This window comes from Choloepus didactylus, chromosome 4 (assembly GCF_015220235.1).
Source record: "Choloepus didactylus isolate mChoDid1 chromosome 4, mChoDid1.pri, whole genome shotgun sequence".
NCBI classification, from domain to species: domain Eukaryota; kingdom Metazoa; phylum Chordata; class Mammalia; order Pilosa; family Megalonychidae; genus Choloepus; species Choloepus didactylus.
The window spans coordinates 102,704,102-102,731,542 of NC_051310.1; the positions used below are offsets into that span (position 1 = coordinate 102,704,102).

The 27,441-nt window shown below is 50.5% G+C and overlaps 2 protein-coding genes across 2 annotated transcripts; one reads left to right on the forward strand and one right to left on the reverse strand.

The window, feature by feature from the left end:
* Positions 1 to 2,244: 2,244 nt before the first annotated feature.
* SNX33 (sorting nexin 33) lies at positions 2,245 to 14,132 on the reverse strand. Its single transcript, XM_037833345.1, has 3 exons — positions 13,961 to 14,132; positions 11,484 to 13,522; positions 2,245 to 3,853 (listed from the first exon to the last, which is right to left on the reverse strand). The coding sequence occupies exons 2-3, from the start codon at positions 12,952 to 12,954 to the stop codon at positions 3,600 to 3,602; spliced, it is 1,725 nt and encodes a 574-aa protein (XP_037689273.1). The 5' UTR covers positions 12,955 to 13,522; positions 13,961 to 14,132; the 3' UTR covers positions 2,245 to 3,599.
* On the forward strand, positions 14,001 to 27,295 carry LOC119532753 (translation initiation factor IF-2-like). The gene is made up of 3 exons (XM_037835078.1): positions 14,001 to 14,211; positions 14,272 to 15,004; positions 27,091 to 27,295. Exons 1-3 carry the CDS (start codon positions 14,001 to 14,003, stop codon positions 27,191 to 27,193), a joined length of 1,047 nt encoding a protein of 348 aa, XP_037691006.1. The 3' UTR covers positions 27,194 to 27,295.
* Positions 27,296 to 27,441: the final 146 nt, after the last annotated feature.

The following is a 27,441-nucleotide window of genomic DNA, read 5'->3' on the forward strand; positions in this document are numbered from 1 at the left end:
GGTTTCAGCCAGGGGCTTTCAGAGGCAGCCTGGTGCTGAGGGCTGGCCCAGAGGTGGGCAGGTTCAGGCCAGAGCCTGCCTGGAAGCTGGGCCCTGGCCCTGGAGCATCCCCCCCCCCCCCACTGGGTGATGCTGGCCAGCCGCCACCCCTGCCTGGACCTCAGTTTCCCTGTCTGCGCAAGAGTTGAACTCAGTATTGTTGGACCAGCCCAGCAGGCTCCCCTGGGGACTACTCCCCCTCAGGGACATGGCTCTCGGGGCTGCTTGTCCCTCAGAGTTCTCCTCCCAAACCTCCATCAAGCTGGGCTTCAGAGCTAGGGGCTTGAGACGCATTGCAGGAGCAGTCCAGACACAGCTACACAAGATGCTTTTGTTTCGTGCTTGTGTGACTTTGTGGCTGTGTGTGTGTGTGTGCTGACGATGTGGCTGAGACTCTGACATTGAGCAGATGATGGCACATGTGGCCAAGTGTGGATGTGGCAGTGAATGCATGACAGTGTGACAACGTGGCTCTGCATGTCTAAGTGGGACCAGGTGAGGTCTCTGTGCCTGTGGGAGGTTGTGCGACTGGGTACAGTTGTCTGCTTTGGGTTGAGGTTCTGAGACTGAGTGACTGCATCTGTGAATGCGTGGACCTGTGGGTGACCGTGTGGCTGATTGAGGGGGCAGTGCTGGCCGGTGTCATCTGGCTCTCCCATCCATGACACAGTGGCTCACAACTGTCCCATGTTCAGGAGACGACTGGGTGCAGGATCTGAGGGCCCCCTCTACCCACAACCTCCACATGTTGCCGGGTAAGACAAAGCAGCCACCTTCTCCTGGGCTGAGCCAAGACTGTGGATCAGGGGTCCCCCACCACCACCTCCAGGTCCTGGAAGCTGCCCGGGACAGAAAGAGAGGCTTTATTTTCCAGCCCCCTCAGAGCAACGTCAGGAAGGGAAAGGGGGGCAGCCAGGCCCAGCTCAGGCTGGAACATCTGCCTGGCATGTGACCAAGGCCAGTAAGTCCTATTGCCACCAGGATGCCCCTCCAGCCCCACAGCCCCCACTGGGGCTGGGACCTCCTCACCCCACACCACACATCACCCCTCCCAGCCTGAAGACCTCAGGACTTGGCTGGACGGTTCCCGACCCACCTGGCTCCAGCTTCCGATTCTCCTAGGTCCACGCTCCTCCTGAGGAACGTGTCAGGCGGCACCCTCAACCTGAGGATGGGCAGGGTGGGAGGTGGCCCCCTCCCAAGGAAGAGGCACGAGGGGTGCAATCTTTATCCCCAGGGCAGGAAGCATTAAGGGGGATTTCCAGGCACTGTGGTTAGGAACGCGTTCCCACAATCCCCACCCAGGCTGGCCTCTGGAAGGAGACCTCACCCCGGGTCAGAGCCCCCCTCTGCAGAGGGCCACGTGGAGGTCAGAGCCGGGAAGAGGTTCAGGGCAGGAAGGAAAATGAAGGAAAGAGAGCCAGGAGGAGGGAGGTGGAAATTCCTCAGAAAGTCCCAAATCTGACCTAATTTTTGACCCAGGGCCAGGGAGACCCATTCCAGAAGTTCCTCTGAGGACACTTTGCGCTGAGCGTGGAGCCGCGCCAGCCCCTTCCCCATCTCCTCCCCTGAGCTCCTGCGCCTGGCCCTTGGAGCCCTCCCTTCAAGTCCCCGCTGCCCCCGGAAGAGAACCACAGTTGTAACAATCACTCTCTTTCTGTGTATGGACCGAGCCCTGTTCCTCCAGAGTGGGGCACCCCCAAGGGCACGGCCGGAGGGTCCTCCCCAGTCTTCCCGGCTTGGGCGCCACTATGGGGCTGAGCACCCAGGACTGCTTGGGGAAGGCCGCAGTTTCTAAGTTTCTCCCCGTCCCTCCCAGGCTGGGGCTCTCGAGGGCAAGGCCAGGACACACCTTCCAGGGGAGAGGGAACAACCTGAAGTCGGGCTGTCCTCGGCAGGCCTCTCAGCCCCTCACTCCTAGATAGCAGACCAGCACGGCCTACCCCTTGGGCAGGAGCCCACCCATTTTAGAAAGGAGGAATGTGGGGTCTGGAGAGGGCATGCACCCAGGCAGGGGCCCGTGGCTACCTCTAGCCCCCCAGGACAGCACCTCCCACCAGAACGGCCTTCCTCCCAACTTTTGGGGTTCTATAGTAAAGACTTGCCCCACCGTGACCTCAGAATCTGGTCTAATGGGTCCCAGGGGCAATTAGGGTTCTGTCTTCCCCCAAATCCTCACCCACTCTGGGATCCAAACAGAAAAAGTCATGCTTTCATTATTTTAATTGTAAAAGGTTTATCAAGGAAAAAAAAAGAAAAGATTCAAGCAGCAGCAGCCAGGAGCAGGCCCTGACCTCCTGGGGGTGGGGGGGGCAGCAGTGTCAGCTTCCCCCATCCTGCTGCTGGACCACAGCCTGGCCTGGGGGTGGAGGCGGCGGCAGCCCCCTCGAGGATGTAAACGTAGGTCGGAGACAGCACAACCTGGCCTGGGAGCACCACGGTGAGGCTGGCTGTGGGAAGGTGGGCCAGGACCCCTGGGGATTGGCCTGGCTTTCTCCCCTTGAGTTTGCCACTGTGCAACAGAAAGGATTCAGGAAGACAGTGCCTGGGCTCGAGGACCCTGGGAGCCTGGAGTACAGGCCTGCTCTGGAGTGTAGGGACACACTGCTGGTGAAAAGCATCAGGCAACTTTTGAGAGTCCCCACCAGGAAGATGCCAGTGGGGCTCTGGGGTCCACAGTTCATCTCAGCACCTGGTGCCCAGGACAAGGAGGATGTTGCATGGTCCCCTAAGCAAAGGAAGCTGGGGCTCAGCAGGTGGAGGGGCCTCAGAGGCCCACAGGAGGGTGCTGGTGTACAGCCTCTCCAGCAGGGGCAGGGGGCGTGACACAGGAGCAAGGAAGATCCTGCCAGTCCCCACTGAGAGGGCACCCAGCTTGTCTGGGAAAGGCAGAGAGGAGGGCATTGCCTCTGTGCCTCTGCACCTTTGCCCATGCCACTCCTCTCCCCAAAATGGCCTCCCCATGGCAGGCTCTCTGTCATTCTTCAAGACACTGCTCAAACGTCACCTACTCTGTGAGTCTCCTTTGACTGGCAGAATGTGGTGGTCCCTTCTGTGAGCTTCCAGGAACCCCTCATTTAACTATCGATCCCACGGCACTGCCTTTGTCCGTTTCTGTACCGATCCCCACCCCCCACCACCGACTGGGGGATTCCTCGAAGGCAGGCATGTGGCAGCCCTCTGTGCGCCCAGTGTCTGGCCCGGGACCCGCCTCCCAGCAGGCCTCTGTGTCCGCTGAATGACAGGACCGGGTGGTGGCCACGGGCTCTGGGGGAGCAGCTGACACCCCTGCCTGGCTCAAATCACTGACTGGCAGCCCAAGTCTTGGCCTGCAGGGTTCCTGGCCCCACTCCCCTGCCATGCTCCCACCTCTAAGATGTGGGGGGACACCCCCCAGGGGTACATATGACTCCTCCAAAGTCCCTTCTCCCAGGCGGTGGACAGGTCGCTGACCTGCCTGCCCACCCCTGAGCCCCCAGGCCCAGATGCAAGGAGGTCAGGAGAGCAGGGTGCACTTGGCGACCAGGCCTGGGGGCAGGGAGCGGGCCAAGGGTGCACAGTCAGAGGTTGTCGTACATGCGCAGGGTCTTCTCCAGCTGCTGGCCTACCCGCTGGTAGAAGAGGATCTGCTGGCGCAAGTAGCTCTGCATCATGTGCTTGAAGTCGAGCTCACGGCGCTGGTGGAAATGGTTCATCTCGGCCTGCAGGGCAAAGCCCACCACGCGGCAGCGCCTGCGAATGCCATCGGCCTCGTCCTGCACCATGCGGCCCTCGTCACTCATGCGCTGGCTCTCTTTCACCTTGGCGAAGGCGCCTGGCACGGGCATATTGGGTACAAGGCAGGTTAAGGCTTGGGTCTCCCCTATTTGCTCCCTACACCCTCCTTGAGCCCCATCAAGGACAAACAGCACCCTCATCAACTCAACTCAGACCTGGCTTCTGAACTCCAGACCCTTGTTCCAGGCACCTGGCTGTCTCCACCAGGCAGTCCCCTAAACCCTCACCTAAACTGAAAACACCTTCTTCCCTCCAAACAGGCAGCAAGGCCAGCAGCCCACACCAACCAGTCACAAGTCCCACTAGATGTATTTATTTCCAGGACTGGGCTGTCCCTACCCTCTGCAGGCCTTGTCGTCTCTCACACTGGCTCCTGGTTCAGCTCAGAAATCTCCTCCTCCAGGAAGCCTTCTCTGCACTCCCGCTGGCTGAGGTACCTCTCTGATGCTACCAGGTTCCCTGGGCTTGTTCTCTCTACCACAGCTCCTCCCTCCCGCTGGGGTTTCTCTGGCTGCCCCCTCTAGTGCGCTGAGCTCAACCAGGACAGGGACTGTCCTCGTCCTCTCGGTTTCTCCAGCACCCAGAACAAGGCCTGGCCCACAGCAGACCCTGAGAAGTGTCCGCTGACCTGACCGAACCCTGCTCCTCATTGGAATGCTGCAGCTCCCCCACCCAACCCCAAGTATCCCTGCCCTTGGCTGTAGGCTCTACATTACCCCAAGAACAAGCCTGGCACCCCCTGCTCCAAACTTTCCCTGGTTTCCCACGGTCTGCAGACCGGTCCACACCCACTCACCTGGCCCATGAGGGCCTCAGGGACTTGGCCCCTGCACACACACCACACTGACCCCAGGTCAGGTGGATTTCCGCTCAGCAAACTCACCCTGCTCTTTCCTCCCTCCTCATTTCTGCCTGCTGGATCCCTATGCATAATTCAAGGCCCCTATCAGGTGCCACTTCTGCACTGGAGCCTCCCCTGTCTCCCCTCTCTCCAGCTCACCCCACCCCCCACTGCAGGTTCTGAAACACTTCTCCCAGGCCACCTGGAGTTTGCTTTGTGTGTATCTTCCCTAACACGCAGGCCCTGCCCCCTCCTCACCCCAGGCCCCAGAAGACTAGAGGAGGCTATTGTAATAACCAGGGTGACAGATGGGGAATGGGGGCTGAACCTGAGCTGGGGACCCAATTGGAAAAACGGCCAATGAATCAACAAGCAATTGGTGAATGAATTGAAGTCCTGAATTAAAAAGTGCTTGACGAATTCTGCATTCAAGCAGGAGGGAGGCAGAGGCTGGGGAGAGAGGGCAGCCTGCCTGCACTGGCACTTACTCCTCTCAGGGCTGCAGGGAATCCACAAGACAAAGAAGATTCAGGTGTGGGGAGGGTTGGTGCGGACAGCACTCTCTCCCAGCACATCAAAGGCAGCCCCCCCCTACACACAGTTAGGGTGCTCGTTACCCATGCTTGGCACCTTCTCCTTTAAGGAAGACTCTTCAGGGACTTCTAGATGGTATTTTTACCCTCACTTAAGTTGCCAGTACATTCAAAATGCATTAATTCAGCACTTATTATATGCCAGGTCCCAGGCTCTAAATGCCAGAATTAATTCTGCAGCTTCTTTGGTGGGGCCTCGAATGTGTGCTCACAGATCAGCCCCATGGCCTGGGCATGGCTGCCCACAGTTTGAGCCATGTGAAAAGGGAAACGGAACAGGCCTTCAGAAAGAGCACGGGCTCTGGGTTCAGACAGACCTTGGTTCAAATCCTGGCTCTGCCACATACCAGTTGTGTGATCCTGAGCCAGTCATTTATCATCCCTGGGCCTCGGTTTCCTCAACATGGATGGAGTGAGAGAACACCTGGCACATAATTAAGATGCAGTACAAGGTGTTTCCCCACCCTACAGGGCCAAGAGCCAGCAACTGTTCCCGGAGAGGCAGGGGACCCCAGTCCCCAGGTCCTCCAAGGTGATTGGAGGTGAGGTGGAGGGAGATGTCTGCCTTTGGGCTGCACTACTTCTTGGCTGGTTTGGGTTGATCATTTCCATGACTATGATGGTGATGATGACGATTGGTCCTGTAAGGACTCAATCCTTCCAACAATCCTGTGAAGGGGGCTTTTTGTTTCTGTTTCACAAATGAGCAAAGTGGAGAAACCCACAGGTGGCGAGGCAACCTACCCAAGGTCAGCCAACTGGAAGTGGGTGCGCCTGGCTCCCAACCTGAGCTGGTGTGACTGGAGCAATGTCTACATTCACTCCCACAGACCCCACCCGATCAGCCTTTCTCATCCACTACAGAGCTGCGGCTCCTGGAGGCAGGGCTGGGCCGAGGTTCAGCCCACACGTTCCCAGCACCTACTAAAAGTCCAGAGACCAGGGAGACAGAGGGGTTAGGACACTGAAGCTCAAGGGAGTCTCAGCACCAAGCTGAGTCCACCAAGAGGACAATCTGGAAGGCTTCCTAGAAGAGGGGACCCTGAAGACAGGAAAGATTTAGAGAGAGCAAAGAGATGGCATTCCAGGTAAGGGGAACAGCACCAGCAAAAACAGAGCAGAGTAAGAAGTTCAGGGGCCACTGTGGACAATAGTTGGGAGGGGGTCTTGAATGAATGACAGGCTGAGTCTGGATTTTAGACGCCAGGCAGTGGAGTATGGAGTGTTCTGAGAGTGGCCTGGGCTTCCCTAAACACCTGCTCCAGGCTGGCACAGGAGACCTGGTCCTGGGGGCCTTGGGTGGTCACCTTGGGAGATGACACTGGCCGGACTCTCCACATGACCCTATACTGAGGGCCACCCCCAGGCTGGGAGCTCCTGGCCTGGCACACAGCCTCATCTTGCCTCCATCTCCTCCACCCTCAGTCTCAGCATGGAAGGGACAGGTGCTCTGGGTTCTAATCCTGGCTTTCCTTCCAAGGCCTGGGCATGTCACCTTGCTTCTCTGAGCCTCACTTTTCTCCTCTATGACATAGTGACAACAGTCTGGCCCAATCCTTCAAGGCCAAGCTCCAGGCCTCCTCTGTCTGCCCTCTGGGGCCGTGGGAGGGAGGGCCTCCTCTCCCCAAAGGGCCACAGGGGTGCACTCTCCAAGGGCAGCACCCATATTAGCTAGCAAGTATATGGCCAATTGGCTGACAACAGCATTTTGGGCAGACAGACAGACTCAAGTTTGGAAAGTCCCCGGGGCTGCTCATAGGGCACCCAAAAGCAATCTGCAGTTCCCAGCCCCTAGTCCTCTCCCCACCCTCCCTGAACCAGCCCCTGCCTCCTGCTCTATCCCTCAGCCCCAGCTTCGGGCAGCAAAAAGGTGATCACCTCAAGGCACAGGAAGGGGAACCCTATAAGAGACTTCAGAGCTTGGGAAACCCTAGAGGCCAGCTGTCCAACCTCACCTTTACCCCCACCCCACTACTGTACAGAGGAAACTGAAGCCCAGAGGGGGCAGGGACTTGCCTAGGTGCCTAAGCCTCCTTCCTGCCCCCTAAGTGGAGGGTGCCTGGCCCAGAGGTCTCCTCCACAGCTGGGGAGTGGACACCACTGTTGCAGGGATCCCACGGGTGGGGTAATAAGGGAGGTGGCATATGCGTGGGGCCCTCAGACAACAGACCGAGGGATTCAAGACGGTCCCAAGATGTGGGAAGGGCCATAAGAAGAAGAAAAGTAGGAAACAGAAGGTCAAAGAAACTGAAGTTATATTCATCAAGAAGGACCTAAATGAAGCGGGGGCACTCAAGTAGCCTGGATTCCACCTAACTGAGAAGGTCTAGGTGTCTTGGGGAAGGAGGTGGACCCTCCCCTTGACCTGGGAGGAAGGACAGGCCCCTTTCGGTGATGAGGAGACTTCACCGAGGCCCAAAGAGAAAGAATGAACTTACTGCGACTGCTAGGTGTCCACCAACAAGCAGGGGGCTAGGGGTGGAGGGCAGGGCCCGGGAGTGGGGAGGGAGGACCCACTCTTCTCTCTGTGGGTCCACAGACTCCGGGACTCAGTTTTGGGGTCAGAACCAGCTGACACACCCCACCCGAAAGGCTGGGGGTCAGAGAAGGAGGGCGTGGGGCTTCGGCCTGCCCGGCATCCCCCCTGCATTCCACCTGGGACTCGGCCTGAGAGCAGAGGACCCAGGACTCCCTTCCCTGGGAATTCTGCAGGCAAGATCCCGGGAGTAGGCTGCAGAGCCCCAGGGTCCCAGGTACATTTGCTCAGCTCCTCCTCTCACCTCGATCCATCCTGCTCCACCTCTTGAAGGTAGAGTTACCACTCACCCCAGGTTGGGAGTGGGGAAGGAGGTCTGAGTCCTCGTCCCAGCTCTAGCAAGCCACTGTTCCCTGCCTGCGCCGCTGACACTGGACTAGGGGTGATGCTGTTGACAACTGTTCACAACAGTATAGTGCTTTAGAGTTTCCATATCTCTAAATCGGGATAATAATAGTACCCGCCCTATAGTACAGTTGAGTTTAATTGAACTAATATGTATCAAGTACTTAAGAGCACACCTGGCATAGAGAGCTCAAAATGCTTTGTGGAACCGTGTTCAAATGGCATTTCTATGAGCTCAACCAAGTACCAGCTGGCGGTATTACTCTCTGATTATGAAGCCTGGGAGGGGAGGTAGAGGGAGGGTTAGATGTGTTCCCAGAACACACAGAGTGGGAAGGAGTTGATTGTCCCCCAGGCAAGGGCTTGCCTGTGTAAAGGCCACTTTGCCATGGCCGATCTGCAAGCCCCGTGCCCAAACCCCCCCAGATGCTCTGGGGTCCTGGACTTGCCTCCAGCCGACTGGGGACGTATGCTGAGGTATTACTAGAGCACCCAAGCCTCCCCTCCTCCTCTTTCTCCTTCTGTCTCACCTACTCCCTTGGGGAGCCCCTGACCCTACTGTCTGGCACAGTGGAAACAGCCTGGGCTGTGGAGCCAGACACCCTTGGGATGCAAGTCCTGCTCTGCATAGCATCTCACTTCACTGTGCCTCAGTTTCTTCATCTGTAAAATGGAGGTGACACACTGACCTCCCCAGCTTGGGATGAAACTTAGGAAGGAGCCCAAGCCCAGAGTCCTGCCCTTGCTGCCTCTCAAGTAAGGGTCCACAGGTCCCAGCTCACCCCAGACAAACATAGTTTCCCCTTGTTGTCCCAGGGTAATTATCACTAGGGCCCCCTTTCACTCTCCAAACTGCCCTGGTTTGAGTGGTTAATTGTCAGGTCGCCCTTCTCTCAGGAGACCCCTGGTTTGAGCTCCAGGGGCTGGGCCAGTGGGCAGACCAGGCTGGTGGACCTCATTCAGCTCCAACCAGACTCCGTGTCCCATGTGACCAACATGGGGACTGAGGGGGAAAACTCTCCCCAGGTTACCTCAGAGGCAAAGTGTGTCCAATTCCTGGTCTCCGAGGTCCCTGTCTGAGCTTCCCATTTTCTTCCTTCCACTGCCCCCCAGGCCCACCCCCACACAGCACTCCCTCCGTTCAGTTGTCCATTCAGGCTGGACAGAACCCTGGGACCCAGGACCCAACTATCTTGTTCCTTCCTCTGAGGAAGCGGCCCCCCACAGGGCCGGAGGGGGAGCCCCCAGTCAGGCTGTGGTCCCAAAGCTGCCCAGTTCTGCCTCAGCCAGATTCCAAGCTCCCCTCCCTAATTCCCCCAGCCACAGGTCTAGGCAGGGCCGTGCAGAGCCCAGAACCTAGAGTAAGACCCAACAGGGCTGGCTTGGTGGGGAGGGGCCTCCAGGTGAGAGAGGGTGGGTCAGTCTCTGCCTGAGCTTAAATGTGTCACATCACGGGCCTGGAGGTCTCTGTTCTTAGGCAAACCTCAAGCTAGACTCAGAAATGGCCTTTCTCGACTCTTGTCTTCCTAACCCTGGGAGCAGAAAGGCCAATCTGGCCTCACTCCCTCCTGCATCCATGTGAGCCTGGGAGCCCTAGGTATGCGGTCAACTTCCTGCCCCCTGTCCTGACCAATCACTGCACCTCGCCTCTCACTGCCCACACAGAAATACACCATCCAAAGAGCTGGTTGAACCTGCTTTCCCAGGCCCTAGCACATGACTCCACTTCCACACAGGAGACACTTGCCCCAGTGGCCCCCCAGCCACCTCCCCTGTCCTCCCCTGGTCCTGGAGCTCAGAGCCAGCTCTCAAGGCATCACTGTTCTCAGCCAGACGTTCTCCAGGAGTTCCTCCCAGCCTCTCTTGAAGGCCTGAGAGTTCACTGGATCCCTCCCCCTTGTTTTATATAAATCAGGAAACTAAAGACCAGAGAGGGGAAAGTGCTTCCAGGGACACAGAGCAAATTGGAGCAAAGCCAAGATCAGAACTTTGGTCTCATGTCTCCCGGAGCTGAAAATAGAGGGAAACAGGAGAAGAGGAAGGTAGAGAAGAGAAAAAAGGGCAGAGAGGAAAGGAAGAGGAGGAGAAAGTGAGAAGAGAAGGGAGGCTGGAAGCTGGAGAAGTTCCAGAAGTCAACTCCTGGTAAAGGACTGCAGGACTGGACTGGCTTGCCCCAGCTTCTTCCGGGTACAGAGGTTGGCAGGAGATGGGGGGAAAGTTTGCTGTCCCCCAGGCTCAGTCCAGAGGCCTGCCTCCTAGACCCACCCACAGTATAACTCCCCACTAAGCCAGGCCTGACCTCAGGGCCTAGGGGCCAGGGAGCCAGCCCCCACGCCCTGCAGACGTTCTTCCGGAGTTACCAAGCAGCCCCAGGGAGGGCCACGCCTCTCTCCTGATATCTGCCCTCCCTGTTGTCCCTGGGACTCAGCCACCTGCCAGGACAACCCCTGACTCACTCTTCAGGCAAGAAGACAAGCCAGGCTTGGGAAGGGGGAGTTGGATGGAACCACGTGGGCAGTGCCCTGGACCCCTGGTTCCGCTCCCCCGGCCCAGCCCAGGCACCCGTGTGTGACCTGGGATGAGTCATTTCCCTGGCAGTTCCTTGACAGCCCCAGCAGTAACAGGCAGGGGCCCATCCTGTCCCTCCCCTCGAGAGGGGCCACGAGAACTGAAAACACACTGGGCTTGGGAGGCGGCCAACACAGACGTGTCCTTGGGGAGGTGGCTGGAGGAAGGGACAGTCTCAGCTGGGCCACGGTCTCTCTGTGCAACCGCCCTTCTCTGGACACCAGCTTCTTCAGTTTGCCAAATGGGGGCAGCTACCCTTCCCACACAGATAGAGAGCTCCCGAGATATGCAGAGGGTGAGCACAGGCTCCGAAGCTGCAAAGGGTAGGAGACGGGCTTGGGAGGAGTGGGAAAACAGGTCCACACTTTGTGCTCCTGTTATCTGGGTCTGAGTCTGGGACACCCATGAGCCTGCGGATTCAAGGGCAAAGCTTGGGCCTGATCATCCCTGTCTTCCCAGAATGCAGTTCAAGGCCTGATGGTTAAAGGAATTAATGAGACAGAAACAGAAAATGAACAAATGAAATGAAAGAACTGAACAACAAGGTCAGCAGTGAGCTCCATGAGAGCAGGGACCAGGCCTGTCCACAACAATATCCCTGCCTCTGGAACAGCACCTGGCACATAGTAGGTGCTGAACACCTTTGGAGAATGAATAGTGAGGCAGAGATAGAAAGACTAGCTGAGCTGCTCCATCCTGCCTGGGCATCTCCACCTCCCCAGTGCCAAGGATGCCCAGCAGAGTGCACACTCAGTAAGGGCTTCCTGCCTGTCCTGGTTCTTACCTTTCTGCAAGTGGATGATGTCAGGGAAGTTGGAGAGCAGGCCCTGGTAGAGGGACAGTGTGTCGAGCATCTGGAAAAGATCATTCTTGGGCTGCTCGGCGAACATCTCACCGACAGCTTCGTAGGTACGGCCCGTGTGAGAAATGGCGCTGTTGAGGGCTTCAGAGCTAAAGGGGGGGTCCATCTGGAAGGCATGGCTGATGGCCTGGAAGGCGCTGCCCAGCTTCTGGAACTCCTTGCGGAAGCCCCCCACGTGCTTGCGCACCAGCTCCGAAGCCACGGTACTGAGCTGCAGGACGCTGTCGTCCATCTTCTTGCTGAAGGTCTTGAAGATGTCCACACGGTCCTCCACGTCCTGCAGGTCCTGGTGCTCCGTGGGGATCTGGAAGGTGAGCAGGAAGCTGGCGCCCACCATCTCGTCCTTCTCCGCCCGGCGTTTGCCCATCTTCCACTGCTTGTCGTCCAGGCAGCTGAGGAAATGCTGGAAGCCCTCATACTGGGAGAGCACGGGGTGGCTGGTCATGTGGTCCATCCAGAGGACGAGCCGTCGCTTCCGCTTTTCAATGAAGTCCTCCTCGAAGCGGCCTGTGGCCTGCTTCTCGGGCAGGTGGGGCACCGAGATGACCGTGAACTTGTGCAGCAGGCGGTTGTAGAGCCAGTCGAAGTGTTTGTAGCGCCGGTAGACGGGTGAGCCGGCATGGGTGGGGGTGAGCTTATAGGAGATGTAGCTTTTGATGCCCTTGAACTTGGTCTGTTTGGTGGGGTCCTCCACGGAGCAGGCAAAAGGGTGTGGGTTGGCCTTCCATTGGGGACCACGAGGGCCCATTTCAATGGAGTAGGTCTCGGCGATCTTGGCCATCATGGGCACATCCCCCAGGATGAAGGCCTCCACTCCGGAGCGCACAAAGCAGGAGAAACGGTTGAGGTTGCGCCCCACCACGCTGCCTCGCTTGGCAGATGCCAGACTGTCCTGCCGCTCCAGGGGTGGCTTGGGCCTGAAGGCCATGTGCTGGCTGGGGTAGGCACCTGGGTAGGAGAGGTTGAGTGGGGGGTGCCCGTTGGTGCCCAGCCCACCACCCCGCGGCTCCTCCACCACCGTGCATCCATCGTCCCAGTCATCCCAGTCATCATCATCATCCTCCTCGAAGCTGCCCTGGTTTGAGAGGAAGCCACTGCCCCCGCCACTCCTGGATGGGCTGGACACACTGGGGCTGCTGCACAAGCTCACCTGGGTACTCGGAGAGGCTGCAGGGCTGCTGGAGTAGTCGGCATGGTTGGAGCTGGTGCCTGAACGAATGATCTCCACGTAAGAGGCAGGGAAGAGCCCGGTCTCACCACGGCTGTTCTGGCCCTGCAGCCAGCCATCCAGTGAAGTCTCGCTGAAGATGACCAGGTCCTCATCCTGCTGGATGCTGATTTCCTCCTTGTTCTCACTGCGGAAGTCATAGAGGGCTCGGCCTTTCAGGGCCATGGCTGGGCTGGGTGGTGGTGGGATGGGGAAGAGAGAGTCCTGCCTGGAATGTGGGATGCTCAGGCGGGTGGCTGAGAAAGCACCAGTAACTCGGCACCTGTCCCAGCAGCTCAGTCCCTCAGCCCCTTGGGTGGGGGTCTCGGCACCTTAGATGCTGTCCAGCTTCCCTCTCTTCAGAGTAATGTCCATGGCCCAGAAACTGCCCTATCAGGTCTCTGGGCACAGGCCTGTGTGCAGAGAGGGCTCGTGTCCATAGTCTTCCTCTCCGCCCTCAGCAGCCCCTGGTGGGGGGTGGGGGGTGGGGGGTCTCTCTTCTCCCACTCTCAGAAGAACTGGGAGAAAGCAAGCGACTCCAGGAAACCAGCTCGGTGAGGGCAAGAGTTTCACGCTTTCCAGTGGAACAATATACTAAAATAGAAGAGAATCACTCGGAAACCACCGTTCCAGAAATCCAGGCAGGGCTCTGCCGACGCTCCAGCACCCAGCTCCTTCTTGCTGCTCTGGCTTTGGGAGGCTCTGGCATTCCTCTGCAGATCTGCTCCTTCCTCTTCCTCCTCCTCCTGAGCCACTGGGTTTTCCAAATCCCAGAAAATCCAAAAGGGGCAAAGAGAAAGACAGCAGCCTCCTGAATCGATTCCAAGGGTGGATGTGTCCGGCTTCACAACGAGCCAGGCCGGGAAAACAAGGACTGAGGCTTACACAACAGGCCGCCAACTCCGCGACCCCAGCGGCGCAGCAGGCCGGGCCCCCAGCCGGCTCAGAGCGCCCTCCCCCCGCCCCCCAAGTGGTCAGTCCCCACCCCGGGGAAGGAGAAGGCGCGACGAGGCGCCAGACTCTCTGGCCACTCTCTGAGCAGCCTCTTTTGTTTGCCTAATTCCTCAGCAGTTCCTGAGCCTGAAGCTGACCCTGAGCTGAGTCCAAGGACCCCTGTCCAAAGGTAACCCGCGCGGTAACCGGTCCCAGCGCGCGCGGGAGGTACAGACCCCCACCCCTCGCGAGTACGCACACACTCAACAGGAGTTGGGAGAGTGAGCTTCCGCGAGCAGATGGCACGGCAGTCCGTCCGTCCGTCGGTCCTTCCTCTCTGCCCTGCCGGGCTAGGCCAGTGGGCGGCGGGCTGTGCCCCCAGCCCGCCTTCTCCGCCCGCGCTCGCAGCCTCTCTGCGCCGCCCGCGAGTAGCTCGCTCCAAAACAAACAAAAAAAAAGGCGATTCCGGGAGGTGGCGTCCCGAGGAAGGAGGGAATAGCCGAGGGGGAGGTGAGGGGTGGGGAGAGGGAGGGAGGAAAAGCAGGCTAGGGAATTGGGCGAACTCCACAGCACTTCCGAGCGTCGGGACTGGGCAGGGACGGCCCGGCTCCGCCCTCCCGCGGGTCTGGGGCGCTGGAGCTGGGGCCCCCGCCTACTCCTCACTCCTTTTCGTCTTGCCGTCGCCCTCACTCGCTCGCGTTGTCCGGGATGCGGGACGGAGGGAGGAGGCGACCCTGGAAAAAGGGGGCCGCGAACCTCCAGGACTGGTCCCCGGGGCAGCCGCACACTGCCCCCCGACCGTCCGCCCTCGCCGGGAGACACCTATCGCCGGGAGGGGTCTGAACGCCGCGCGGGGGAGCGCGCCAGCCGCCGCCGCCTTCTCGCCTCCTGTGGTCGGTCACTGCTGCCTTTTCCGTGACGCAAGTGGAAGAAGACTCCACTCGCGAAAGTTTGCAAAGTTCGAGGTTGCTCCCCCCGGCGGGACGCGGCCGTGGCGCCGCTGCGGGATTATTTTCCCTAGTGGGCCCCGCGGGCGGCCTCGGCCAAGGCCAGAGGCGTCCTCACTGAAGCTTCCGAGTCCCGGGCGCCCAGCCTGGGATCCTGGTCGCTGCTGGTCCCAGGCTCCTCGCCAGCCAGCACCGAGAGCATCACTGCCCTCGGAGACGTCATTCAGCGGGAGGACAAGACCCCACACCTGCAGCGACAGGGAACAAGCCCAGGCACGACCCCGTTCCGTGTTGCTTTGTGCTGCCGCTGGGGCTGGGTGTTCTGTCCTGGCAACGAGGAGAGAGCGGAGGTCCGGGTAGGCTTCCCGGAGGAGGAAGTGGGGATGTGACCCTTGGTCAGTCAGTCCAGAATACTTTGGGCACTGACTCTGCCATGCACTGCATGCACTGCACTGGCACAAGGGAGTGGGGTTCCTGCCCGGGGTGGGGTGGGGCTTACAGTTCCCTCTCTTGTCTTTCATTCATTCATTCAGTCTCAGTCTCATTCAGGCATGCATTCAAGAAGCATTAACTGAGTACCTACTGTGTACCATGCACCCTGGGATACAAATTAAAAAAAAAAAAAATGAATAAGGCATTGTCCCTACCATCCAGAAGCTCAGATGTGTGGTAGCCGTGTTCCATGCCCAGATAAATACAATGAGGGCACCCACCCCAGCCTGGGTGCAGCAAGGATCAGGGAAGGCTTCCTGAAGGAGGGAGAGTTACCTAAGGAGAAGCGGTGGCTTTCAGGCCCCAACCCTGCTTCTTGGCTATCCCCTCTAGAACTTCTCCCTCATTCTCACTCTTACCACTTGTTGCAGATTAACTCACATGAGCTAGTGCTGCTGAAAGTGGGCACTTTGAGCTACTTTGAGGAGTGTCATTCCCAGGCCTCTGGCTCCAAACCTCAATTTCATTGGTGCAGTTAGTGGAATTGACTCCTGATGCAGGGCTGCCATTGGCCTGAGTAAAAGCTAATGTAAAAACCCCAGAAGTCCAGATATTAAGTTGCACAGACAACTGTCAGGCAGACCTGAATTTTTACAGCAATAGGTCAAGGCAGCTTTGGCCTCTCCTTGGAAAGCCCGGCTACCAGAAGTTTTTCCCTGAGAGCCTGGAACCCCCAGGAGGTGAAGAAGATGATGGAATGACAAATCTCTCAGCCAAGGAAGCTTGAGATTGTGTTCCCCACCATAGGGGCAGCTTTGATGTTAAGGACTCAGATCAGCCCAGTATCTCCAAGCCCAGAGCCTGAATATGTGTCTCCCCAAGTTGCTTCCGGACCACCTCCACCCCACCCCCTTCCATGATCTCTCTTTTGTTCATATAGCTTTCCTCCAAGCTGGGTTTAACAATAGCACCTACTTCCTTGGTGCTCACTGAGTGCTGGACACTGCTGTAAACACTTTACCTTTATTAGCTCATTTAATACAGTTGATGAGATTTCCATTCACCCAATTATGGTCCTATTCCAGCCCCATCCCCCTAAGGGGCACCCAGCCTCCACCTTGATAACCTTAGTTGGTTCCCAAACACTTCAGCCACACATTTACAGACCAGCCATCTTGTGATTTACTCCCACATCCATTCAGGGAGGTTTTTCTAACTTTCAAGGGACATCCTTATTTCCAGGTTTTGGGGGAGAAAGCCTCAGAGATTTTCAGAACCTGTATCTTCCCCTCTCTCCCCTCCAAGGACTCTCTTCAGGCCGAGGGGTGATAAAATTATATAAAGACCTGGAGACCCCTCAGAGCTCCTCCACCCCCCAAAAAAAACATGCCTTACTTCCTTTTTTGAATGCCTTCTTGAGTTTCCTCTTGATCTCTTTTGAAGTTTGAAATCCCCACCAAGGCAGATGACTCAAATCAAGCCCCTAGTTCATTAGTTTGACCCAATACAAAATAAAGCCCACCCAGCCAACTCATTCCTATAAATCTGACAAACCCTTGTCCAATCAATAGGAGTCAAGCTAACTTCCTTTTTAAATGTCTATAAAAATTGTTTGTGTAGTATGAAACATTAATTCAATAATGAGAAACTTCTGCTCTTTTATTCTAGACATTTTGATTAGAAATGAAAGGATTTATGGGATATTGACAACCAAGCCATTATAATTTGCAATATGGATGCCCAAGTGTTTCATTTCGTAAATCTCTACTAAGAATGATTTGAGGTGGTAATTTACAGGGTATAAAAAAAATCATTTGCTATCCCTAGAACTCTGAAGTTCCTTTCCATTCTTGCAAGTTCTGGCTTTCTTTACTGCAGCAAAACGTTGGTGTCCCAAATAAAATGCTGTAGTCAGCAAACTCGACTCCAATTTGTCTTTTGACAAGTTTGGAGGTCCCAAGATACAGAAGGTGCCCTCGGGGGCTGTGGGCTCCAGCGACAGGTGGAGTGCCCACGACAGACCCCTTTGTGTGTGCTGTTCAATCACTGGATTCCGCTTTCCCCAAGTAAGCCCTTCCTGTATCTGAACATGGCAATTTGCATCGAGTTCAATTGCCTTTTGTTTGGGTCTTTGGTTAGATTACCTTTGGTTTGGGTTTGGTTTGGGTTCTATCGTCAGAACTTCCATTTCATTTCATTTCATTTCTCTCTCCAGCACTCGAATGTTCTGTCTCTCTTGGAGACACAATTTGAGAATCCATGAGGCCTGATAAGCCAACCCCAGCCTGGGTCACATGGCAAGCAGTCTGCCAGTCCTCTCACTCCTATGCAGTGTCTTCTTTTCTACCCATCATGCTGTCTTTGTTCAGTTCCAGATGCCCATCTGGAACTTCCACTCACCTGCTAAGGTCAGAACAGTATCTGAGAGGCTGAACCAAAAGGCCTGGGGCCCAAACAATGTCTGACTGCTGCACAATAGGACCTTCTTGCTCTAAATCTCCCTCTCCTCCTCCTGCTCAAACTCCTGCTTCTTATATATGCTGGCAGTATGTGACCTGTGATTTGTCTTTGTAGTGGACACTTTTAAGAGAAACTTAATAGAAAACAAAATTATACACATGAGAGACCCCTTAGAAAAAAGGAGCGGGGGTGGGGGGGAGGAATCCAAGATTGGTATTTGGAGACTGCTAAGGGACAATCTGCCTCCACAACAGAAAAAGAAAAAGGCCGTAAAACAGAGCAAAGGGGAATGATCTCCAAATGAAACCGATAGCTCCCCCATCTTCCTGTACCCAGCTCTTCCCCCAAAGCTGTCCTAACCTGTTCCTCTTGAACCCCTGAGGGAAAATTATTCAATCTAGCCCCCTTCAAAGATTAAGTCTTCTAAGGAAACTGGCTGCCAGCTAAAGCAGAATTTAAATCTTGGACTTTAACTGAATTAAGAGCTATAATTAAAGATTTCCCCAAATAAGACCAGCAAATATTCAAAGAAGAATTTAGAATTCTTTTGGGTACATCTGATCCAGGGCTCCCTGACCTCTGTCACCTTGTACATATGTTGGTCAGAACCTCAAATGCTCAATCCTGATGGCAAAAGCTGGTTGGACTGACCCCGAAAGGGACCTACGAGAGTCCTCTTTCCACAATCAATCTGAGTCAATCAGGCCTGAGAAATAGGGCAAAGTTTCTGTAAGATTATAGATCAGGGCAAAGAAAATCTTAAGTCTTCTCCACAAATTATGATGGGAAAGCTTTAGCCCTCATACTAAATAAATAACCTCAACTTGTCCCATCTGCTAAGAACAAAAGTTGTCATAAAACTGTTAAGAGTGGGGCAAGGAGAGAAAGCCAGCTCTTTTAAGTAGAAAAGCTTTGTATTTCTGTGTTTCTATGTCTGACTCATGGTTGAAAATATTTTAGTTGATGCTATAAGCTATTTGTGACTGTCGGTATGTTCGATATCTATTTTCCCACCTCTGGATATCAAATTAACTTACAAAAATCCTTAAATGAGCTCTATTCAAATTGTTTAAAGATATGTAAGCACTTATATTTAAATTAATATTCCTAAAGTCTCAGAAATCAAGGAAACTGAATTTCTAATACTTGGGATGTTAAAAATATATATATATATATTTGTAGTATTAAATCCAAATTTTTTAATTCAATTTTATTGAGATATATTCATATACCATACAATCATCCACAGTGTACAATCAGTTGTTCACAGTATTTATATAGTTGTGCATTCACCACAATTTTTGAACATTTTCATTACCACACAAAAAAAAGAATAAGAATAAAAGTTAAAGTAAGAAAGAACACCCAAAACATCCCATACCCCCCATGTCTCCCTATTATTCATTTACTTTTTGTCCTCATTTTTCTACTCATCTGTCCATACACTGTATAAAGGGAGTGGGAGCCACAGAGTTTTCACAATCACACGGTCACACAATGTAAGCTACGTGGTTCAAGAATCGTCGTCAAGAATAAAGGCTACTGGGTTGCAGTTCAAGAGTTTCAGGTATTTCCTTCTAGCTATTCCAATACACTAAAAACTAAAAAGGGATATCTATATAACGTATAAGAATAACCTCCAGAATGACCTCTCAACTCTATTTGAGATCTCTCAGGCACTGAAACTCTTTTTTGTTTCCTTTCACCTCCCCCTTTTGGTCCAAGAAGGCTTTCTCGATCCCATGATGCCAGGGCCAAGCTCATCCCCGTGAACCATGCCCCACATTGCCAGGGAGATTTTACACCCCTGGGAGTCATGTCCCATGTAGTGGGGAGGGAAGTGAGTTTACCTGCAGAGTTGGCTTGGAGAGAGAGGCCACATCTGAGCAACAAAAGAGGTTCTCTGGGGGTGACAGTTAGACACAATTTTAAGTAGGCTTAGCTTCTCCTTTGCAGTAACAAACTTCATAAGGGGAAGCCCCAAGATCGAGGGCTTGGCCTTCTAAGTTGGTAGTCTCCAGTGCTTGTGAGAATAGCATCAATTCCCCAGGTTGAATTCAGGTGCACAGAATCTAGGTAAACCTTTGGCAAACAGGACTAGTTTAATATTGTTAGTTAAATAGTTATGTTTTCAGAGTTATCAATGTTAAGCACAATACAAGCATACAATTTTATTCTACTTGGATGTGTTCTTCCTAAATTCATACAGGTTTACTGATCAAATAATCTAGCATTATATCTACTAGGTTTTTAAAATTATGAAAAATGTAAAGTTGTGTTTAACCATATCGAGTTAATATCCTGACCAACTTTATTTTAAGAGTTGTGTTTTGTAGGATGTAGGCTTAAAGGCAATTTCCAAGATCTTTCTGGGAACTTAAGTATGTAAAGTATGCAGGATTTTTGTTAAGGTTTCTGTTAAGGAAAAAGAATAGTTTTGTCCTGAAGTAAATTGTCTAGGTGTTGAAGAATGAAAAACAGGAAAGCATAGCACAAAACCTAAATGGATAAAGAAGATGTAGAAGATTTGTGGAAATGAATTTTATTTAACATGGTCAACGCTGACTAATATTTATAAGATTTTTTTTAAGAGCTTTTGCATCAATCAGTATATTCATGCAAAACCAGAATTTGATTTTCTCTTTGTTGAAATGATGACATTTTCTTGGATTATTGGTCTGGTCTTAGTGAGAGGTTATAAAAGGTTTCTCTTAACCATCTGAATAATCTACCTAGAAGGCAAAGGTTCTATATCATATCAGAATAATATCCTCACTGATATTTTTATTGACCTTATCATCCTTTATTAAGAGAATGTCTTCTTACTTTTAAAAGAACTAATTTTTGTTTCCTTTTTTTCACATTTATGTTATCTCCTGTATTTACTTTTAAAATCTTTTATTGTCACTTTGGATAAGTAGGTAACCCACTATTGTTTATCAGTGACCTATGACCCTATTTAGCCAAGTGTTCAAACCTCTTAACAACTTTTGACACTTTGCCTTCTCAAAATCACATGATTTTTATTGACATAAAAAGGAAGTTAGCTTGACTTGATTGGACAAGGGTTTTCCGTTTTATATGGGTGGGTTTAGGGCAGGTGGGCTTTGTTTTGTATTGGGTCAAATGTAATGAACCAGGAGCTTGATCGGCTATCTGGGTCAGCTGCCTTGGTGGGGATCTCAACTTTCAAAAGAGATCAAGGAAACTCAAGAGGGAATTAAAAAAGGAAGTAGGGCATGGGTGTTTTTTTGTTTGTTTATTTTGTTTTTGTTTGTTTTTGTTTGTTTTTGTTTTTGTTTTTTTACTCTGAGGGGACTCCAAGGCTTTCTCTAATATAATTTTAACAATTTCCTCCCTTTCGGTCATTTCCTTAGTTACAAGGGCTTGGCCAAAGATGTTGTTAGTCTCTCACTCACCACTAAAAGTCTCTCATGGTTCATTGCAAATCTCATGGATTAGCTGAAGTTCAAGATTTTCTTTTTCCCATTCACACTGATTTTGTGTCCTCAGTTATATCACTGGTTGAGTTAGTGGCTGCATCTTACCATTTAAGAGTAGAGAGATCAGACAATGAATGATGGATATTATGAATATGATTAAGAGGATAAGTGCCTCTATTAGGACATCTCTGAGCCAACGATCCCCATGACACTAAAAGCCAACCAAAAAGGGACTCAGGCCAATCCAATTCTGGACGTGTGAAAGCTGATTTGGCTGCTTCTTTGGCATCACAGCATGGCACTCTTGGTAAACTTCCTCTTGACTGTCATTTACAAACACACAGCACTGGGTACCCACTAATGCAAGCATCTCTCCTTGGGAAGTCAAAATGTAGTCTCATGCTAATCAGATTTGTAAAGACGTCTTGTCAAGTTCCAATACTTCATTGTCTAGTGAGCTGATGGCCTGCCCTAAATGGGAGATAGATTTCTCTAACTCTAAAGCTATCTTTTCTAATACCATCTGTGATCTTATAGTGTATCTTCCAATATAAGAGATAGCTGCCCCAATGACAAGGGGAACAATACCAAGAACAAAACACCCCCTGAGTATTGCCTGGGTCAATAGGTTTCTCCATGATCCATTTAGGGCTATCTCTAGTCTGACAATAGTCTCTTCACAAGTTTCTGTAGTACGGGAAGAAGTCATATGAGCCCTCATGTTTCTAATTTTCCCTTTTGGAAGTTTATTGCAAATAGACGTTTGGGGAATAGCATAAGCCATGAAACAGGAACTAACTCAATTACAGCTAATAATTCATGTCTTATGTCCACAAACAAAATAATGTCCTTGAAGAGCTTAATAAGGGTATCTATTCCCTTTAAGGAACAGGATATTGGCGTGTAGAGTAATCGGGTATAAACTCTAAAAGAAGAATTAACCATCATAATCTTCATTGTTATCTGATATCTTAGTCCCATTTAACCAACAATTTCCTTTGCCTGGGCTTTTAGCCCACCAAAAATGTGTATCTTGAGTGGAATAAGTTCTTATGTTATTAAAATCTTGGGGTACTTGGGGAAAAAAGGTGTCTCTAAAGGGGGTCTGGCTCTTACAATGTGCTCTTGGCTCATGAAAATAAAAGGAGTCTTGCCATATAGAAACTGTTCATTTACTATGGGGAGGCCATTTTTACCTGTCTGGTTTCTAGTAAAAATGCCATGTTCCTTGGGATAGTTAGGCCACATCAAAATCCCAGTCTTGGAGTCTCGTAAGGCGCAGACCAGAATCATTCCAAAAAGGAGAACTATCTGATTGGTTATCTGATGTTTCCTGTCAGGGCCAAGTCTACACGTGTAAGTGGGATGGTTATTAGAAGAATACCTATTTGAAGACTAAGTGGGGGGTGGGCACAGACCCAGCAGTTACTTGGATTGGTTTCATTTGTTATATGGCGTGCTAGGACAAGGAATTGTGTTCAAAGTGAGAGTACATGGGCAGAAATAAGGAAAGGGGAGATCAAAGAAAATCATGATGAGGGTAGGGTATTATTGGGGATGAAGATAGGGCATTTTAAGGGGTATAGGATGAATAAGAATGTTTAAACAGGCAGTGAAAAGGAAGAGACAGAGAATAAGAATTCAGGCATGTCTTATCTGTGTTCTTGGGCATCATCTACTCGTTCCAGTGTCTTGGGCAGAAGCTGAATATATCAGATGCTGTTGGCTTCTGGACTTATGTCCATTTTGGCTTGAGATCCAAAATGGAAGTAATCTCCCAAGGGCTTGGAGCACATTTTTGTTGTGATACATGGCCCCGGGGGTCAATTCCCTGTGGTTTTATTGCTGTAGTAGTGGTCAATAAGACTTGATAAAGTCCTTTCCATCTAGGTTCTAAAGTAGTCTTTTGTTGATGTATCTTCCAGTATATCGAGTATCCGGGTTGAAGATCCTATAGAATCTCCTATAGAGGAATTTTGGGAAAGGCAGCCTGAATCTGTGAATGGTGGACGTGGGTATATGTGATTAGTCCCTTACAATAATTAACAGTTCACATTGTAATAGGTTGGAGTCTGGCAAAGTAGGAGAAATAATAAGCCTCATTGTCTTCCCATTATGATTTCAAGGGGGGTTAGCTTTTGTTTTCCTGATGGGCTAGATCTTATGGACTTCAAGACCAAGGGAAGAACACTAGGCCAATGCAGAAAGAGGGATTCAAATAATTTAGCTAATTTAAGTTCATTCTACTGTTCCTGACAATAGATTGTAGGGACAGTGAAGCTTTAGGTTGTTGGGTGAGACCTTGCCAAGTTCCTTGATTACATTCCAGTAAATTAGGAAACTCAATTGCTTAAGAAAATAGCAGAAATTTTCCAGGTGGGGAAAACAAAGTCTAACAGTTTTTTAGCTACTGTAAGGGCAGTAGCCTTGTGACAAGGAAAAGCCTTTATCCACCCAAAAAATCGACATCTGATAACAAGGACATATTCATGTACTATAAAAGGGGTAGCTGTATAAAGTCCATTTGAAGATGTTGGATGAGGAATCTGCCTGTCCCACCTTTACAGTTTTGCCAGAGTTATGTTAATTGACAAGTAGAACATAATTTATATACTCATTTTGCTTCTCCTTTAAAGTCTCCCTTCCCTTTTATTTATTTATCTATTTATTTATTTAGGCTGAAAATGAAGCTCTGACCTGTACTGATTGCAATCACTTTCAGAGAAGCATCACAGTAAAACAACTAATTGACAAGGAAATTTGGCTGTTTTTGTGGCATGTAGCATTTTTTTTAAAAAGAAAAACTAAAATTATGACCAGTAATACTATACTGTTGTCTAATATCATGCAGATCATATGATATGTCCAGGACATATAATGGACAATGATAACACTGTCAAATCTCTAGGAATTTTATATAATCTCTAAATATTTATCTGAATAACATTTTATCCATACAAATTTAGCCAACAGAAGGTTAGAAAATCCCTTTTAATTTGACAGTGCTTCCAGTGCAACTCATAACATATCAAATGAACCTAACTATTCTAATACCCCTCTTTTTAGAAGACGAAAGAATAAATCCTTTATGATTTTTGAGTGGCCCTCTGGAAAATCCCAAAGACAGTTTGAAATAAAAAAGATATCCTTTGCCACCCCTAGAACCCCAAGACTATTTCCATTCCTGCAAGTGATCTGGTCTCCTTTACTGCAGCAAAACTTTGGCATCTGGAATAAAATGCCGTAGCCTATGAACTCGACTCTGATTTGTCCTCTGACAAATAAAAGAACCCCGTGGCTACCAGTCTCAGGAAACTGCACTAACCTCTGCGGTTTCCCTGCACCCTGTCCATTCCCTTGGAAAGAGTCCCTTTATTAAACTCTCCTCAAACTATTCTAATTGCCTTGTGTTCTCTCTTCCTGCTGAGACAGACACATACGTGAGCAACAGCATCCATCCCCCCCGTGCAGCCATTAGACTTTCAACCTGTAGGAAAGGCAAAGTCAGTGAGGGAAAAGTGTCGCCAGTGGTTTCCAGGCTGACCCTGCCGTTGGCAGCACGGAAGACACACTGGACTATCACCGTAGTAACACAGGCAAGAGACGATGAAGGCTGGTGGAAGGGCAGGGTAATGGGGCTGAGGAGAAGTAAATCTGGGAGAGTTTTTGAAAGTAAAATAGACTGGATTGGCAACCAAAAAGATGTTGGTATTGAGGGAAGAGTCAATGCACATCTTTAAGGAAATATATACTCTTGACTCCACTTCCTTCACCAGCTTCTGCCCCATTTCTGTGCTCCCCTTAGCGGCCAAATCCCTTGAGACAGCCATCTGTACTTGCTGTCTTCCAATTCCTTTCCTCCCTTTCTCTTCTAAACCTCTCTAGCCAAGCTTTGACACCTATATTCCACTGAAATTATTCTTGTTAAAGTCATCAAAACCTCTGTGTGGCTGGATCCTGGTGGTCACTTCTCAGTCTGCATCTTACTCACCTTCTCAGCAGCCTCTGACCTGGTTGATGACTCCTTCCTCCTGGATACACTTCCTTCCTTTGCACTGAGGACACCACACTCTCCTGGATTTCCATCTACCTCACTGGTTCCTCCTCTTCTCTCTGATAATTCTGAACATTAGAGCAACTGCAGTAGAGTGGTCTTCTTGTCTTCTCCATTCTCACTCCTCTGCTGGTCTCATTCAAGCTCATGGCTTCAAGTACCAACTATATGCTGATAATATAGCATATTCCCATCTAGAGGCATTTACACTGACTGTTGCCTCTTCTTGGAATGCTCTTCCCTAGACATCCATATGACTACCCTTACAAAATATAATCTTCTCATTTGAAAGCATTTGTACACCAATGTTCATAGCAGCACTATTCACAATTGCCAATTCATTTTTTTTTTTAAATCTCCATTCCAGACCTTTCTCTAAAACTCCAGATTTCATAATTTTTTCTCCTTGACTTCTCCCTTTAAATGTCTGGTAGACATTGCTAATTCAACATGTCCAAAATTGAATTTCTGATTCTGCTCCCAAATCTTTTCTACTTGCAGCTCCCACTATCTCAGGTGATGGCAAGTACATTCTTCCAGTTGCTCAGGTCAAAAACCTGGAGTCATCCTTGACTCTTCTTTTCTCAGCATCTCACTGCTGCTCTCCTGGTCCAAAACACCATCTTTCTAGCCTGGATCATTGCTACAGCATCCTAATGGTCAGTGTGTGTCACCTACCACCTCTGCCTACAGTCTGTTCTCAGTGCCCTTGGAGTGATCCTGATCCTTTTAAAACAAGTCACATTATATGAATCCTCTTCTCAAAACCCTGCAGTGTCCCATCTCACTCAATGTAAAAGCCAAAATACTCATAAGGGCCTATCAGCCCCTATGTTATCTGATTCCCCTTTAACTTCTTCCTTTCTTCCATCCTTGACCAGACAAAATGATGTTCCTGCTTTCCTGACATGCTAGGCACATTCCCATCTAGAGGCATTTACACTCACTGTTGCCTCTTCTTGGAATGCTCTTCCCTAGACATCCATATGACTACCCTTACAAAATATAATCTTCTCATTTGAAAGCATTTGTACACCAATGTTCATAGCAGCACTATTCACAATTGCCAAGAGATGGAAACAATCCAAGTGTCCTTCAACAGAAGAGTAGATAAACAAATATGGTGTGTGTATGTGTGTGTGTGTGTGTGTATATGTATATATGTATATATATATATATATATATATATATATATATATATATATATATATATATATAGTGGAATATTATGCAGCAGTAAGAAGGAACAAGGTCCTAAAATATATAGCAGCATGGATGAACCTTGAAGATACAATACTGAGTGGAATAAGTCAGACACAAAAAGAGAGATATTGTATGTTACCGCTTCTATGAACTCCCTGAACAATGTAAAATCAATGTCTTATAATGTAGAATATTGGGGACCTAGTGATAGGCAGAAACTAGTGAGGGGGAATGATAATCTAATATGTTCAGATATGTTAACAATGGTGAATTCAAAGGTATGGAATGGATAGGGGTGATGATCGCTTGTTAATGGGGATTATAAGTAACAGAGTTGTGTTGAAGTTGAATAGGATTGAAAGGTGTTGTTTAAAGGCATGTATCCCACAGATCAGCACCACAAATTTAGATAGGTGCCTGCATGATATACCTCTAAGGTATGACACAGGTACAGAGAATTGACAAGAGTAGCATATGAGAAAAATCTACTTATTGCATACTAGGGACTATAATTAATAGGAATACCATACTACTACCATACAAATACTAGAGACAAATAAGGGCTGAAAAGAGCTACGAGGTGTATCGGGTCACAACAATTGTTTAAAATGGAGAGTGATGAGGATTATAAAGCTAAGTGATGATAATGTGAGATACTGATTATTGTGGACGTAATATATGCTACATGAACTTAGGAACCCCCTACTTTATAAGCGAAGCCCTTGATCTTGAGGCTTGCTCTGGTGAAACACAATTGTAAAGGGGAGGCTCAGCCCACCTATAATTTTGTCTAGGAGTCACCGCCAGAGAATCTCTTTTGTTGCTCAAATGTGAACTTTCTCTCTTTAAGCCTAACTCGGCACATAAATTCATCAGCCTCCCCCCAACGTGGGACAGGATCCTTCAGAGGAATGAGCCTTTCTGACGACGTGGGACACAGATTCCAGGAATGAGCCTGACCCTGGCACTGAAGAGTTGAGAATGCCTTTTTGACCAAAAGTGGGGAAAGAAAGACAACAAAGTAAGGTTTCAGTGGCTAAGAGAATTCAAATAGAGTCAAGGGGCTGTCCTGGAGGTTACTCCTATGCAAGCTTCAGCTAGATTTGCAAATGACCACAATATAAGCCCAAGTCAAAAGTAGTCCTGAAAACCTTAAAGAATACCCAGATGCCTGAGCCTCTATAAAAGTTTCAATCACTAA